The 17,185-nt window shown below is 35.3% G+C and overlaps 1 protein-coding gene across 1 annotated transcript; it reads right to left on the bottom strand.

The window, feature by feature from the left end:
• Positions 1-10,690: 10,690 nt before the first annotated feature.
• LOC141403067 (uncharacterized) lies at positions 10,691-16,821 on the bottom strand. Its single transcript, XM_073985232.1, has 4 exons — positions 14,494-16,821; positions 13,909-14,376; positions 12,659-13,686; positions 10,691-11,558 (listed from the first exon to the last, which is right to left on the bottom strand). Exons 1-4 carry the CDS (start codon positions 16,819-16,821, stop codon positions 10,691-10,693), a joined length of 4,692 nt encoding a protein of 1,563 aa, XP_073841333.1.
• Between the last annotated feature and the right edge of the window lie 364 nt (positions 16,822-17,185).

Below are 17,185 nucleotides of genomic sequence, written 5' to 3'. Positions count from 1 at the left end.
TGGCACGACTTTTCTATAAGTGTACTTTTAATGCTCTATCTCTTCTAATTTCTGAGATAGCAGACTTTTCTATAAATGTAGTTTTAGTGATCTATCTCTTCTAGTTTCGGAGAAATCACGACTTTTTATAGGTGTACTTTTAATGCTCTATCTCTTCTAGTTAGGGAGATATCACGATTTTTCTATAAGTGTACTTTTAATCTAATCTCTTCTAGTTTCGGAGATATCACGACTGTTTTATATGTGCACTTTTAATGCACTATCTCTTCTAGTTTCGGAGATATCACGTGTTTTTTATATGTGCACTTTTAATGCTCTATCTGTTCTGGTTTCGGAGATATCACGACTTTTTATAGGTGTACTTTTAATGCTCTATTTTTTTTTAGTTTCGGATATATCACGACTTTTTTATAGGTGTACTTTTAATGCTCTATCTCTTCTAGTTTCGGAGATATCACGACTTTTCTATAAGTGTACTTTTAAAGCTCTATCTCTTCTAGTTTCGGAGATATCACGACTTTTTTATATGTGTACTTTTAATGCTCTATCTCTTTTAGTTTCGAAGATATCACGACTTTTTTATATGTGTACTTTTAATGCTCTATCTCTTCTAGTTTCGGAGATAGCACGACTTTTCTATAAGTGTACTTTTAATGCTCTATCTCTTCTAATTTCTGAGATAGCACGACTTCTCTATAAGTGTAGTTTTAGTGATCTATCTCTTCTAGTTAGGGAGATATCACGATTTTTCTATAAGTGTACTTTTAATCTAATCTCTTCTAGTTTCGGAGATATCACGACTGTTTTATTTGTGCACTTTTAATGCACTATCTCTTCTAGTTTCGGAGATATCACGTGTTTTTTATATGTGCACTTTTAATGCTCTATCTGTACTGGTTTCGGAGATAGCACGACTTTTTATAGGTGTACTTTTAATGCTCTATTTTTTTTTTAGTTTCGGATATATCACGACTTTTTTATAGGTGTACTTTTAATGCTCTATCTCTTCTAGTTTCGGAGATATCACGACTTTTTTATATGTGTACTTTTAATGCTCTAACTCTTCTAGTTTCGGAGATATCACGACTTTTCTATAAGTGTACTTTTAAAGCTCTATCTCTTCTAGTTTCGGAGATATCACGACTTTTTTATATGTGTACTTTTAATGCTCTATCTCTTCTAGTTTCGGAGATATCACGACTTTTCTATAAGTGTACTTTTAAAGCTCTATCTCTTCTAGTTTCGGAGATATCACGACTTTTTTATATGTGTACTTTTAATGCTCTATCTCTTCTAGTTTCGGAGATATCACGACTTTTCTATAAGTGTACTTTTAATGCTTTATCTCTTCTAGTTTCGGATATATCACGACTTTTTTATAGGTGTACTTTTAATGCTCTATCTCTTTTAGTTTCGAAGATATCACGACTTTTTTATGTGTGTACTTTTAATGCTCTATCTCTTTTAGTTTCGAAGATATCACGACTTTTTTATAGGTGTACTTTTAATGCTCTATCTCTTCTAGTTTCGGAGATATCACGACTTTTCTATAAGTGTACTTTTAAAGCTCTATCTCTTTTAGTTTCGGAGATATCACGACTTTTTTATAGGTGTACTTTTAATGCTCTATCTCTTCTAGTTTCGGAGATATCACGACTTTTCTATAAGTGTACTTTTAAAGCTCTATCTCTTCTAGTTTCGGAGATATCACGACTTTTTTATATGTGTACTTTTAATGCTCTATCTCTTTTAGTTTCGAAGATATCACGACTTTTTTATAGGTGTACTTTTAATGCTCTATCTCTTCTAGTTTCGGAGATATCACGACTTTTCTATAAGTGTTCTTTTAAAGCTCTATCTCTTCTAGTTTCGCAGATATCACGACTTTTTATATGTGTACTTTTAATGCTTTATCTCTTCTAGTTTCGGAGATATCACGACTTTTTTATATGTGTACTTTTAATGCTCTATCTCTTCTAGTTTCGGAGATATCACGACTTTTTTATATGTGTACTGCTAATGCTCTATCTCTTCTAGTTTCGGATATATCACGACTTTTTTATAGGTGTACTTTTAATGCTCTATCTCTTCTAGTTTCGCAGATATCACGACTTTTTATATGTGTACTTTTAATGCTTTACCTCTTCTAGTTTCGGAGATATCACGACTTTTTTATATGTGTACTTTTAATGCTCTATCTCCTCTAGTTTCGGAGATATCACGACTTTTTTATAGGTGTACTTTTAATGCTCTATCTCTTCTAGTTTCGGAGATATCACGACTTTTCTATAAGTGTACTTTTAAAGCCCTATCTCTTCTAGTTTCGGAGATATCACGACTTTTTTATAGGTGTACTGCTAATGCTCTATCTCTTCTAGTTTCGGATATATCACGATTTTTTTTATAGGTGTACTTTTAATGCTCTATCTCTTCTAGTTTCGGAGATATCACGACTTTTTTATAGGTGTACCTTTAATGCTCTATCTCTTCTAGTTTCGGAGATATCACGACTTTTTTATAGGTGTACTTTTAATGCTCTATCTCTTTTAGTTTCGAAGATATCACGACTTTTTATATGTGTACCTTTAATGCTTTATTTCTTCTAGTTTCGGAGATATCACGACTTTTTTATATGTGTACTTTTAATGCTCTATCTATTCTAGTTTCGGATATATCACGACTTTTTTATAGGTGTATTTTTAATGCTCTATCTCTTCTAGTTTCGGAGATATCACGACTTTTTTATATGTGTACTTTTAATGCTCTATCTCTTTTAGTTTCGAAGATATCACGACTTTTTTATAGGTATACTTTTAATGCTCTATCTCTTCTAGTTTCGGATATATCACGACTTTTTTATAGGTGTACTTTTAATGCTCTATCTCTTTTAGTTTCGAAGATATCACGACTTTTTTATATGTGTACTTTTAATGCTCTATCTCTTCTAGTTTCGGATATATCACGACTTTTCTATAAGTGTACTTTTAAAGCTCTATCTCTTCTAGTTTCGGAGATATCACGACTTTTTTATATGTGTACTTTTAATGCTCTATCTCTTTTAGTTTCGAAGATATCACGACTTTTTTATATGTGTACTTTTAATGCTCTATCTCTTTTAGTTTCGAAGATATCACGACTTTTTTATATGTGTACTTTTAATGCTCTATCTCTTCTAGTTTCGGAGATGGCACGACTTTTCTATAAGTGTACTTTTAATGCTCTATCTCTTCTAATTTCTGAGATAGCAGACTTTTCTATAAATGTAGTTTTAGTGATCTATCTCTTCTAGTTTCGGAGAAATCACGACTTTTTATAGGTGTACTTTTAATGCTCTATCTCTTCTAGTTAGGGAGATATCACGATTTTTCTATAAGTGTACTTTTAATCTAATCTCTTCTAGTTTCGGAGATATCACGACTGTTTTATATGTGCACTTTTAATGCACTATCTCTTCTAGTTTCGGAGATATCACGTGTTTTTTATATGTGCACTTTTAATGCTCTATCTGTTCTGGTTTCGGAGATATCACGACTTTTTATAGGTGTACTTTTAATGCTCTATTTTTTTTTAGTTTCGGATATATCACGACTTTTTTATAGGTGTACTTTTAATGCTCTATCTCTTCTATCTCTTATAGTATCTCTTATATGTGTACCTTTAATGCTTTATTTCTTCTAGTTTCGGAGATATCACGACTTTTTTATATGTGTACTTTTAATGCTCTATCTCTTCTAGTTTCGGATATATCACGACTTTTTTATAGGTGTACTTTTAATGCTCTATCTCTTCTAGTTTCGGAGATATCACGACTTTTTTATATGTGTACTTTTAATGCTCTATCTCTTTTAGTTTCGAAGATATCACGACTTTTTTATAGGTATACTTTTAATGCTCTATCTCTTCTAGTTTCGGATATATCACGACTTTTTTATAGGTGTACTTTTAATGCTCTATCTCTTTTAGTTTCGAAGATATCACGACTTTTTTATATGTGTACTTTTAATGCTCTATCTCTTCTAGTTTCGGATATATCACGACTTTTCTATAAGTGTACTTTTAAAGCTCTATCTCTTCTAGTTTCGGAGATATCACGACTTTTTTATATGTGTACTTTTAATGCTCTATCTCTTTTAGTTTCGAAGATATCACGACTTTTTTATATGTGTACTTTTAATGCTCTATCTCTTTTAGTTTCGAAGATATCACGACTTTTTTATATGTGTACTTTTAATGCTCTATCTCTTCTAGTTTCGGAGATGGCACGACTTTTCTATAAGTGTACTTTTAATGATGCTCTATCTCTTCTAATTTCTGAGATAGCACGACTTTTCTATAAGTGTAGTTTTAGTGATCTATCTCTTCTAGTTTCGGAGAAATCACGACTTTTTATAGGTGTACTTTTAATGCTCTATCTCTTCTAGTTAGGGAGATATCACGATTTTTCTATAAGTGTACTTTTAATCTAATCTCTTCTAGTTTCGGAGATATCACGACTGTTTTATATGTGCACTTTTAATGCACTATCTCTTCTAGTTTCGGAGATATCACGTGTTTTTTATATGTGCACTTTTAATGCTCTATCTGTTCTGGTTTCGGAGATATCACGACTTTTTATAGGTGTACTTTTAATGCTCTATTTTTTTTTTTTAGTTTCGGATATATCACGACTTTTTTATAGGTGTACTTTTAATGCTCTATCTCTTCTAGTTTCGGAGATATCACGACTTTTTTATATGTGTACTTTTAATGCTCTATCTCTTCTAGTTTCGGAGATATCACGACTTTTTTATAGGTGTACTTTTATGCTCTATCTCTTCTAGTTTCGGAGATATCACGACTTTTTTATATGTGTACTTTTAATGCTCTATCTCTTCTAGTTTCGGAGATATCACGACTGTTTTATATGTGTACTTTTAATGCACTATCTCTTCTAGTTTCGGAGATATCACGTGTTTTTTATATGTGCACTTTTAATGCTCTATCTCTTTTAGTTTCGAAGATATCACGACTTTTTTATATGTGTACTTTTAATGCTCTATCTCTTCTAGTTTCGGAGATAGCACGACTTTTCTATAAGTGTACTTTTAATGCTCTATCTCTTCTAATTTCTGAGATAGCACGACTTTTCTATAAGTGTAGTTTTAGTGATCTATCTCTTCTAGTTTCGGAAATATCACGACTTTTTATAGGTGTATTTTTAGTGCTCTATCTCTTCTAGTTTCGGAGATATCACGACTTTTTTATAGGTGTACTTTTATGCTCTATCTCTTCTAGTTTCGGAGATATCACGACTTTTTTATATGTGTACTTTTAATGCTCTATCTCTTCTAGTTTCGGAGATATCACGACTGTTTTATATGTGCACTTTTAATGCACTATCTCTTCTAGTTTCGGAGATATCACGTGTTTTTTATATGTGCACTTTTAATGCTCTATCTCTTTTAGTTTCGAAGATATCACGACTTTTTTATATGTGTACTTTTAATGCTCTATCTCTTCTAGTTTCGGAGATAGCACGACTTTTCTATAAGTGTACTTTTAATGCTCTATCTCTTCTAATTTCTGAGATAGCACGACTTTTCTATAAGTGTAGTTTTAGTGATCTATCTCTTCTAGTTTCGGAAATATCACGACTTTTTATAGGTGTATTTTTAATGCTCTATCTCTTCTAGTTTCGGAGATATCACGACTGTTTTATTTGTGCACTTTTAATGCACTATCTCTTCTAGTTTCGGAGATATCACGTGCTTTTATATGTGCACTTTTAATGCTCTATCTGTTCTGGTTTCGGAAATATCACGACTTTTTATAGGTGTACTTTTAATGCTCTATTTTTTTTTAGTTTCGGATATATCACGACTTTTTTATAGGTGTACTTTTAATGCTCTATCTCTTCTAGTTTCGGAGATATCACGACTTTTTTATATGTGTACTTTTAATGCTCTATCTCTTCTAGTTTCGGAGATATCACGACTTTTTTATAGGTGTACTTTTAATGCTCTATCTCTTCTAGTTTCGGAGATATCACGACTTTTCTATATGTGTACTTTTAATGCTCTATCTCTTCTAGTTTCGGAGATATCACGACTTTTCTATAAGTGTACTTTTAAAGCTCTATCTCTTCTAGTTTCGGAGATATCACGACTTTTTTATATGTGTACTTTTAATGCTCTATCACTTTTAGTTTCGAAGATATCACGACTTTTTTATATGTGTACTTTTAATGCTCTATCTCTTCTAGTTTCGGAGATATCACGACTTTTCTATAAGTGTACTTTTAATGCTCTATCTCTTCTAGTTTCGGAGATATCACAACTTTTCTATAAGTGTACTTTTAAAGCTCTATCTCTTCTAGTTTCGGAGATATCACGACTTTTTTATATGTGTACTTTTAATGCTCTATCTCTTTTAGTTTCGAAGATATCACGACTTTTTTATAGGTGTACTTTTAATGCTCTATCTCTTCTAGTTTCGGAGATATCACGACTTTTCTATAAGTGTTCTTTTAAAGCTCTATCTCTTCTAGTTTCGCAGATATCACGACTTTTTATATGTGTACTTTTAATGCTTTATCTCTTCTAGTTTCGGAGATATCACGACTTTTTTATATGTGTACTTTTAATGCTCTATCTCTTCTAGTTTCGGAGATATTACGACTTTTTTATATGTGTACTGCTAATGCTCTATCTCTTCTAGTTTCGGATATATCACGACTTTTTTATAGGTGTACTTTTAATGCTCTATCTCTTTTAGTTTCGAAGATATCACGACTTTTTTATAGGTGTACCTTTAATGCTCTATCTCTTCTAGTTTCGGAGATATCACGACTTTTCTATAAGTGTACTTTTAAAGCTCTATCTCTTCTAGTTTCGGAGATATCACGACTTTTTTATAGGTGTACTTTTAATGCTCTATCTCTTCTAGTTTCGCAGATATCACGACTTTTTATATGTGTACTTTTAATGCTTTACCTCTTCTAGTTTCGGAGATATCACGACTTTTTTATATGTGTACTTTTAATGCTCTATCTCCTCTAGTTTCGGAGATATCACGACTTTTTTATAGGTGTACTTTTAATGCTCTATCTCTTCTAGTTTCGGAGATATCACGACTTTTCTATAAGTGTACTTTTAAAGCCCTATCTCTTCTAGTTCCGGAGATATCACGACTTTTTTTATAGGTGTACTGCTAATGCTCTATCTCTTCTAGTTTCGGATATATCACGATTTTTTTATAGGTGTACTTTTAATGCTCTATCTCTTCTAGTTTCGGAGATATCACGACTTTTTTATAGGTGTACCTTTAATGCTCTATCTCTTCTAGTTTCGGAGATATCACGACTTTTTTATAGGTGTACTTTTAATGCTCTATCTCTTTTAGTTTCGAAGATATCACGACTTTTTATATGTGTACCTTTAATGCTTTATTTCTTCTAGTTTCGGAGATATCACGACTTTTTTATATGTGTACTTTTAATGCTCTATCTCTTCTAGTTTCGGATATATCACGACTTTTTTATAGGTGTACTTTTAATGCTCTATCTCTTCTAGTTTCGGAGTTATCACGACTTTTTTATATGTGTACTTTTAATGCTCTATCTCTTTTAGTTTCGAAGATATCACGACTTTTTTATAGGTGTACTTTTAATGCTCTATCTCTTCTAGTTTCGGATATATCACGACTTTTTTATAGGTGTACTTTTAATGCTCTATCTCTTTTAGTTTCGAAGATATCACGACTTTTTTATATGTGTACTTTTAATGCTCTATCTCTTCTAGTTTCGGATATATCACGACTTTTCTATAAGTGTACTTTTAAAGCTCTATCTCTTCTAGTTTCGGAGATATCACAACTTTTTTATATGTGTACTTTTAATGCTCTATCTCTTTTAGTTTCGAAGATATCACGACTTTTTTATATGTGTACTTTTAATGCTCTATCTCTTTTAGTTTCGAAGATATCACGACTTTTCTATAAGTGTACTTTTAATGCTCTATCTCTTCTAGTTTCGGATATATCACGACTTTTCTATAAGTGTACTTTTAAAGCTCTATCTCTTCTAGTTTCGGAGATATCACGACTTTTTTATATGTGTACTTTTAATGCTCTATCTCTTTTAGTTTCGAAGATATCACGACTTTTTTATATGTGTATTTTTAATGCTCTATCTCTTCTAGTTTCGGAGAAATCACGACTTTTTATAGGTGTACTTTTAATGCTCTATCTCTTCTAGTTAGGGAGATATCACGATTTTTCTATAAGTGTACTTTTAATCTAATCTCTTCTAGTTTCGGAGATATCACGACTGTTTTATATGTGCACTTTTAATGCACTATCTCTTCAAGTTTCGGAGATATCACGTGTTTTTTATATGTGCACTTTTAATGCTCTATCTGTTCTGGTTTCGGAGATATCACGACTTTTTATAGGTGTACTTTTAATGCTCTATTTTTTTTAGTTTCGGATATATCACGACTTTTTTATAGGTGTACTTTTAATGCTCTATCTCTTCTAGTTTCGGAGATATCACGACTTTTTTATATGTGTACTTTTAATGCTCTATCTCTTCTAGTTTCGAAGATATCACGACTTTTTTATAGGTGTACTTTTAATGCTCTATCTCTTCTAGTTTCGGAGATATCACGACTTTTTTATATGTGTACTTTTAATGCTCTATCTCTTCTAGTTTCGGAGATATCACGACTTTTCTATAAGTGTACTTTTAAAGCTCTATCTCTTCTAGTTTCGGAGATATCACGACTTTTTTATATGTGTACTTTTAATGCTCTATCACTTTTAGTTTCGAAGATATCACGACTTTTTTATATGTGTACTTTTAATGCTCTATCTCTTCTAGTTTGGGAGATATCACGACTTTTCTATACGTGTACTTTTAAAGCTCTATCTCTTCTAGTTTCGGAGATATCACGACTTTTTTATATGTGTACTTTTAATGCTCTATCTCTTTTAGTTTCGAAGATATCACGACTTTTTTATATGTGTACTTTTAATGCTCTATCTCTTTTAGTTTCGAAGATATCACGACTTTTTTATATGTGTACTTTTAATGCTTTATCTCTTCTAGTTTCGGATATATCACGACTTTTTTATAGGTGTACTTTTAATGCTCTATCTCTTTTAGTTTCGAAGATATCACGACTTTTTTATATGTGTACTTTTAATGCTCTATCTCTTTTAGTTTCGAAGATATCACGACTTTTTTATAGGTGTACTTTTAATGCTCTATCTCTTCTAGTTTCGGAGATATCACGACTTTTCTATAAGTGTACTATTAAAGCTCTATCTCTTCTAGTTTCGGAGATATCACGACTTTTTTACAGGTGTACTTTTAATGCTCTATCTCTTCTAGTTTCGGAGATATCACGACTTTTCTATAAGTGTACTTTTAAAGCTCTATCTCTTCTAGTTTCGGAGATATCACGACTTTTTTATATGTGTACTTTTAATGCTCTATCTCTTTTAGTTTCGAAGATATCACGACTTTTTTATAGGTGTACTTTTAATGCTCTATCTCTTCTAGTTTCGGAGATATCACGACTTTTCTATAAGTGTTCTTTTAAAGCTCTATCTCTTCTAGTTTCGCAGATATCACGACTTTTTATATGTGTACTTTTAATGATTTATCTCTTCTAGTTTCGGAGATATCACGACTTTTTTATATGTGTACTTTTAATGCTCTATCTCTTCTAGTTTCGGAGATATCACGACTTTTTTATATGTGTACTGCTAATGCTCTATCTCTTCTAGTTTCGGATATATCACGACTTTTTAATAGGTGTACTTTTAATGCTCTATCTCTTTTAGTTTCGAAGATATCACGACTTTTTTATAGGTGTACCTTTAATGCTCTATCTCTTCTAGTTTCGGAGATATCACGACTTTTCTATAAGTGTACTTTTAAAGCTCTATCTCTTCTAGTTTCGGAGATATCACGACTTTTTTATAGGTGTACTTTTAATGCTCTATCTCTTCTAGTTTCGCAGATATCACGACTTTTTTATAGGTGTACTTTTAATGCTTTACCTCTTCTAGTTTCGGAGATATCACGACTTTTTTATATGTGTACTTTTAATGCTCTATCTCCTCTAGTTTCGGAGATATCACTACTTTTTTATAGGTGTACTTTTAATGCTCTATCTCTTCTAGTTTCGGAGATATCACGACTTTTCTATAAGTGTACTTTTAAAGCCCTATCTCTTCTAGTTTCGGAGATATTGTACAATTTCGGGGGGGTGGCCAGAAGTGGACTGTAAGCGGTTGATAAAGTATGCGGTGGCAACTCCCTCAAGTTGTAAAGGAAGGCAAAAAAAAAAATGCAGGTTTTCCAATTTAATAAAAATTCAGCTTTTTGAACAATAAATTTATTTGGCAGCTTCTTGCTGTTTCAGCGGTTTTGATACAAGTGAGTTAGTTTGGTTTTGTTAGACATTTTCTTTTTTAGCATAAATAGTGAAACAAACGGAATTAAAAAATGGAAGAATGATAGCCTTTGCATACTGAGTGAAAGCTCAAAGTGTCAAAGGTTACCAGATGAAATTTTAAGCGACAATTATAGTTCAAAGTTTGCATTCAAAATATGTAACGGAAATTCAAGTATTTCTTAGATAACTATCTTAAACTAGTTGTTGAAGACACTTCAACATGCCGGGCCCTCTTGCTTGGAGGCAACTTAATATTCACAGACTCCGGATATCATCCAACCAAAGACTGTGCTCTGGGCAATGGGCATTGTGGAGGCGGTTTGTGTTAAGCCAGCTTTTAGTATTTTGGCGATATGGTCGTTGGCCAAAATGATTTCGATATTGATTGGATTAAAATAGTGGGGGTCTGCCAAATCTGTGAAATGATTGTATATGGACTGCAAGCGCTTGTCGGTGGTGGAGTTTACGAACGAGGTGTCTAACTGGTTTCGTACTTCGGCCGAAATTTGTATCTTGACAGTATGATCGTGGAAGGATAGCAAATTGATGGTGGCGAACGTTTTCCCCGCTCTCTGAGTGATTGGTAAATCGATTCGCTTCACCAGATTCATAGATATCAAGGTTTGCGTTGCCCCAGAATTCATCAACAACCGTACTTTGTCGCATCCTTCTGTTGTGATTACTTTAGCTAGTGCGGTTGGCAGGAAAACATGTCTTTTAGAGCGGGTGCTCAGTCGATCACTGACTTTGGACCGACGTCGCTGGGCAGTATTAGAAGTGGAAGCCTTTGTGTGTGGTGCTGATGGCATTTCCCGTTGATGACTTGATTTTGGAGGCGTGGACTTCGGGCGGCCATTGGGGGATGGTGACCGTTGAGTTTTGCCAGTTTTGGGGTTGCGGCTGACGTCGACATGGAGCATCGTATGATGATTCTGTTGGCAGACCATGCACGTCCTACGACTTGGACACCACTCACGAGTGTGTGCAGTACATAAACAATTGAAGCAGAATCCTTTCTGCTGTGCCTCGGCTCTTCTCTTCAAGACACTCATGTTGGAAAAGATGGGACAAAATTTGATGAAATGCCTTTCTTGGCATATGCGGCATTTGGGAACGCTAGAAACATTGTGGAACATATGATTATATTAAATATGTGAGCGGGTTATTCGATTAGCACTTTGGCAGAAGACAGAGCTTAACAAGGGGGCGAGTAATGATTCCATTTTGTGTGCGTATTTCTGCCACACGAACTCTGGAATCTTTGCCCGTGAACACTTTAACTACTCGTCCAAGCCGCCACTCGGTCGGAGGAAGATTGTCGTCTTTGATGACAACAAAGTCGTCAGGAGATAAATCTCGTTGAGTGGTTTTCCACTTATACCTACGTTGAAGTTCTGTTAAATACTCGTTTTTCCACCTTTTGGCAAAGTGGAGTTGGACAGTTTTTAATCTTTGCCATCGGTTCATTAGTGACATGTTGTCGGAAAATTGTTCGGGAATTGCAACAAGTGGCGCCCCTCTTAATAGGTGGCCAGGAGTTAAGGGTAGTAACTCGTTGGGTTCTTCAGTCAAAGGAGATAGTGGACGAGAATTCAGAATGCTTTCGATTCGGATCAACAATGTAGAAAACTCTTCATAAGTAAATTTCAGATTTCCAGCTACTTTTGTTAAGTGTGTTTTCATGCTCTTTACCCCGGCTTCCCAGAGGCCACCCATATGTGGGGCATGGGGCGGAATGAAATGCCAGGTAAAGTCATGCAAATTGTATTTAGCGACAAGATCATGTTCAACAGATTGTAAGAATTTTTTATATTCTTCAGATAATTTTCGATTTGCTCCGATAAAGTTAGTCCCGTTATCAGAGAAAACCTGACTTGGCAGACCTCTTCGACCTACAAATCTACTGAATGTTGCAAGGAACGCTTCTGAGGACAGTTGAACAAACTTCTAAGTGGATTGCTCTTGTGGAGAGGCAAACAAAAATGGCTGCGTAGCCTTTCTGCAATTTGGCATTCCGAAGGCGTGAGGTTTTCAGTTCAAAAGGTCCAGCAAAATCTATACCGGTATTAGTAAAGGGTAAAGAGAATGTACATCGTTCCGGAGGAAGTGCCGACATTATTTGGTTTTGGGAGCGGTGCTTGTAAATAATGCATTTGTGACAGTTTCGGATACATTGTCGAACAGCGCTTTTTAAGCGGGTAACAAAAAATTCCTGCCTTATGGCCCGCAGCATAACTTGATGTTCTGCATGTAATAACAATGTATGTGTGAACTGGATGAACAGTTTACAGAACAATGATTTCTCTGGTAGAATGATTGGACATCGTTCGTTGTAACTTAAGTCAGCATTGGACAGTCGTCCATTTGCTCGGATCAATTTATGCTCATCAAGAAACGGATTCAGTGTTAGCAATCGACTTTTTGTGGGGATAGGTTGATGTGACTCCAGAGCTTGGTATTCCCAGGAATAATGTGACATTTGTGCAAGTCTTATTAGCCGATACTTGACAAAAGTAATTTCTTGGGTTGTTAAAACGTCCTTTTTAAGTGCCTGGGCTTGACATCTTTTACATCCGTGTATAAAACGGAAAGCATACGCAAAAACCCTCAGGGCTCGGTTTAAGGACGAAAAGTTTTCGAGCAGTGAATCTCCAACAACTTGGGTGTGAAGTGCAATTACTTTTTGTTCTGGCGCAGAGTCTTTAGAAATTTTTGATTGTGGCCAATGTTCGGGATCCTGAGATAGCCATTTTGGTCCATGCCACCAAATGTCGTTTGTTTGGAGCTCGTCGGCAGTACATCCACGAGTACCAAGATCAGCAGGATTATCAGCAGATGACACATGTCGCCAATTAGCATTACCTACGTTGTCCAATATTTCTGATACCTTGTTGGCTACGAAGGTTTTCCAGTGATACGGCGGTTTATTAACCCATGCTAACGTAATTGTGGAGTCAGTCCACAGAAAAACTTCGGGATCTTTGATATCAATACTTTTGCAAACAGATTTGAGTAATTTCGACAACATAGCTGCTCCACATAATTCTAATCTGGGCAGGCTAACAGTTTTGAGTGGTGCCACTTTACTTTTCGAAACAAGCAGATTAGTGTAGGTAACATTTTGTGAAGAGGTGGAACGGATGTATAAACACGCACAATACGCTTTCTCCGAGGCATCGCAGAAACCATGTATTTGGGTCTTGGCCTCTGGAGAATAATAAATCCAGCGAGGAATTTTTATATTCTGAATTCCAGGAAAATTCATCAGGAAAGAATTCCATCTCTCAAAAGAATGAGGTTCAATTTCCTCATCTCAATTTGTTCCATCGATCCACAATTGTTGCATTAAGACTTTAGCAACCACTATAATTGGAGTTAACCACCCCGCCGGGTCGAATAACTTCGCTACTATAGACAAAACTTTTCGTTTTGTTATCGAAACAGTTGGCAACTCTATGTGTGTCACCTTATAGAAAAAGTAGTCTTTCATTGCATTCCATTGAATGCCTAAGGTTTTAGTTTCACTGACATCCTCAATTTGTAGAAACTCTTCGCTGAGAAGATCCTCGGGGGGTATATTTTGTAGGATTTGCGGATGATTTGATGTTATTTTCTTTAGTGGAAAGCCCGCGGATTTAAGCAAGTCAATTAGTTCCTGAAGATTTGATCTTGTTTCAGTTATTGAATTGGCTCCGGATAGAATGTCATCAACATAAATTTGGCTCCTCAGGATGTACGATGCAGTCGGATGGGACGCTTGATTATCTTCACTGAGTTGAAGTAAAGTTCTAATTGCCAAATATGGCGCACAATTTACCCCAAAGGTAACGGTTTGTAAACAGAAATCTTGGACTTTCTCTTTTGGAGATGTCCGGAACAGTATTCTCTGGAATTGTTGATCATCTTTATGTACTAGAATTTGGCGGTACATTTTCTGAATGTCGCCATTAAAAACATATTTAAAAAATCGCCATTTTAATACGACATTCATTAAGTCGTTTTGTAAAGTAGGTCCTGTGTAAAGGATATCATTTAACGAGAGACCACTTACAGTTCTCTTGGATGCGTTAAAAACGACTCTAACCTTGGTTGACATTCTTTCCGGCTTGACTACCGCGTGATGTGGCAAGTAATAGGAGGAACAGTGTTTGTTATCAAAAGTTTCTGCACTTGAAGTTTGCCTCATGTGGCCTAGCGATATATATTCTGAAAGAACCTTATTATATTCGGCAGCTAACTCTGGATTTCGTTCAAGTGTTCTTTCCATTCTTAAGAATTGACCCATTGCAGCAGGTCTTGAAGCACCAAGGTATTGGTCAGGAGTCAAGTTATGCTTGAATGGTAGTCTTACTTCGTATCGACCATCGGGTCTACGGTTTACGGTCTTTTTATAAAATTCTTCGCACCACACGTCATCAGCGGACATTGTTTTCTCATTGGATACATTTTCTAACTCCCAAAACCGTTGTAAATCTTGATTAAGTGGATCAATAGTTGCCGTCCAAGAGGCAAAGGAAACAACAGTGTTCGACGCGGGTTTGCCACTAATGATCCATCCAAGTTCCGTATTTTGGGCCAACAAATTTCCAGACACATTCTTTTGAAGTCCAGGTTTTATAATTGCTGGTAGTATATCACTACCAATTAGCAAATCAATAGGAGCGGGTTTGAAGAAGTTAGGATCAGCTAGCTCTAAAGATTTCAGGTGAGTAAAATCATGAATAGCGGTTGGGGAAGCGGGCATTAAGTGATTCAGGTTTGAAATCACAATAGCGGAAGCGGTCACCTTGAAATCTGATTTCCTAGACTTTAAAGTTAGTTCACATGTCTTGGAGGAATTGTCCAGAACAGTTCCCCCCAGACCTGAAATTATTGTATGTGATTTCTTTGTCGGAATACCAAATCGTTTGACAATGCGGTTAGCAACAAACGACTCTTGGGATCCTTGGTCTATGAAGGCTCGAATGGTGAAACAAATACCTTGATGTTCTATGTCCACCAAAGCCGTAGGCAAAACAGTTTTTTGACCAGATTGGGAAAAATGATTTTGAATGTTCAACGTATTGGAATAAGCAGCAGCGGATGTGGTTGGCAATTCATTGTCGTAAGTCTCAATGTGGTAAGACGCAGATCTGGGACCTTCCGAATTTAGTGTGAGGTGATTACCTCCGTCCGGGTGTAACAGGGTGTGATGCTGTTGTTTACAAGTTTGACATACGAATTTACTTTTACACTTCTTTGAGATGTGTCCGTACGACAAACAATTATCGCAAATTTTGTTGTCAGAAACGAATTTCCTTTTCTGCGACAATGACCACGAACGAAATTTGGAGCAAGCTCTTAAAGTGTGATCCTGATGACATGCTTTGCATGCCTTATGAGGACTGTCAATTTTTGCATTGTAAGTATTAACTCTGTATGAACCTGTATTTGTAGACGGCTTTCTCATATCCGAAATCGATTCCATCATATTTAGTCTTTTGGAAATAAATTCGTCTAGTTGATCCCAAGACGGCATCTCCTTGTGGTTCGATAGTGAATTTTCCCATGCTGTCAATGTTTCTTCGGGCAACTTTGATGAAACCCAATATACTAATATTGGATCCCACGAGATGACAGAAATGTTGTATGTCCGAAGGACCGAAAGACAGTTATTCACAGTATATTGTAAGTTTCGTAAAGATTTGCCCTTTTCAGACGAAACATTGTCAATCTCAAATATTTTCCTTAACTGATGGTTGATAAGAATGCGTTTGTTCTCGTAACGCTGACGTAAAGCATCCCAGGCTAATTGGAAATTGTCATCAGTTAAAGGAAAACGTTTAACAATTATATTTGCTTCGCCTCTGGTTTTGGCTCGCAAATGGAACAGTTTTTGAGCGGGAGACAATTCGGAATGTTTTATATAGATAGCTGTAAACATGTCACGGAAACTGGGCCATTTATCGTAACCTCCGTTAAACAGTTCAGTATCACATGGCGGTATTTTTATGGAGAAACTTGTAGTACTGGAAGTATTTTTGTCAACGGTAGATTTTTGCTGTGATTTTGCAAGTTTTTGGTTTTCGATCTGAAGAAGGTCAAGAATTGAGGCCTTGCAATCCTTGTATGACCTACAGGATTCAGTGAATTTTGAGTGAATGGATTCTCTCGTCGTTTCGGTTAAGGTTGAGGTTTCAGAAGTCATTTCATTTTCATACACTTGCACAAGTTGACGCCAACGTCTTTCTAGGTCGTCTAGTTCGACCTGTAAACTGGAGGAGGTATGCTCCTCAACAGGGGTTTGCTGAAAGTTGGCACAGAACGTGACCACTTGGTCAGAAAAGAAAATGAATTTTTGAGGAGCTTTGTCGGTAGTATTTATGTCGTTGGTAGCCATTTTGTTCTTTAAATCTATATAATCTATATAAATTTGAGAATTTCTTGAACTATAATGTAGTTTCCAGCCCCAATAAGTGGGGATCTAACCAGTATTCGAAACAAATATTTGCGAAAATATCTTAATTGAATAATGTCCCAATGGTATACCTCTAAATCCTTCAGTGGATATTTCTTTTGTTACAAGAAATACCAAGAGCATATGAGGTTATAAAACAATCAAACTGCCGATCAGCTGGATATGTTCAAGTAATAACTAGTAGCGGTGAAAACGGCGTTCAGAACGCTTTTCCAATGTCCTCAAAGCTTTTATGGTATAAGTAAAAAAGCAAAATGTACGCTTCTGCAAGTGAATCGCAAGACTA

Source organism: Musca autumnalis, unplaced genomic scaffold (assembly GCF_047663935.1).
Source record: "Musca autumnalis isolate F117 unplaced genomic scaffold, ASM4766393v1 scaffold_4, whole genome shotgun sequence".
Classification (NCBI taxonomy): Eukaryota; Metazoa; Arthropoda; class Insecta; order Diptera; family Muscidae; genus Musca; species Musca autumnalis.
Note: the sequence above shows the minus strand (reverse complement) of the source record. Positions and strands in the feature narration are given on the sequence as shown.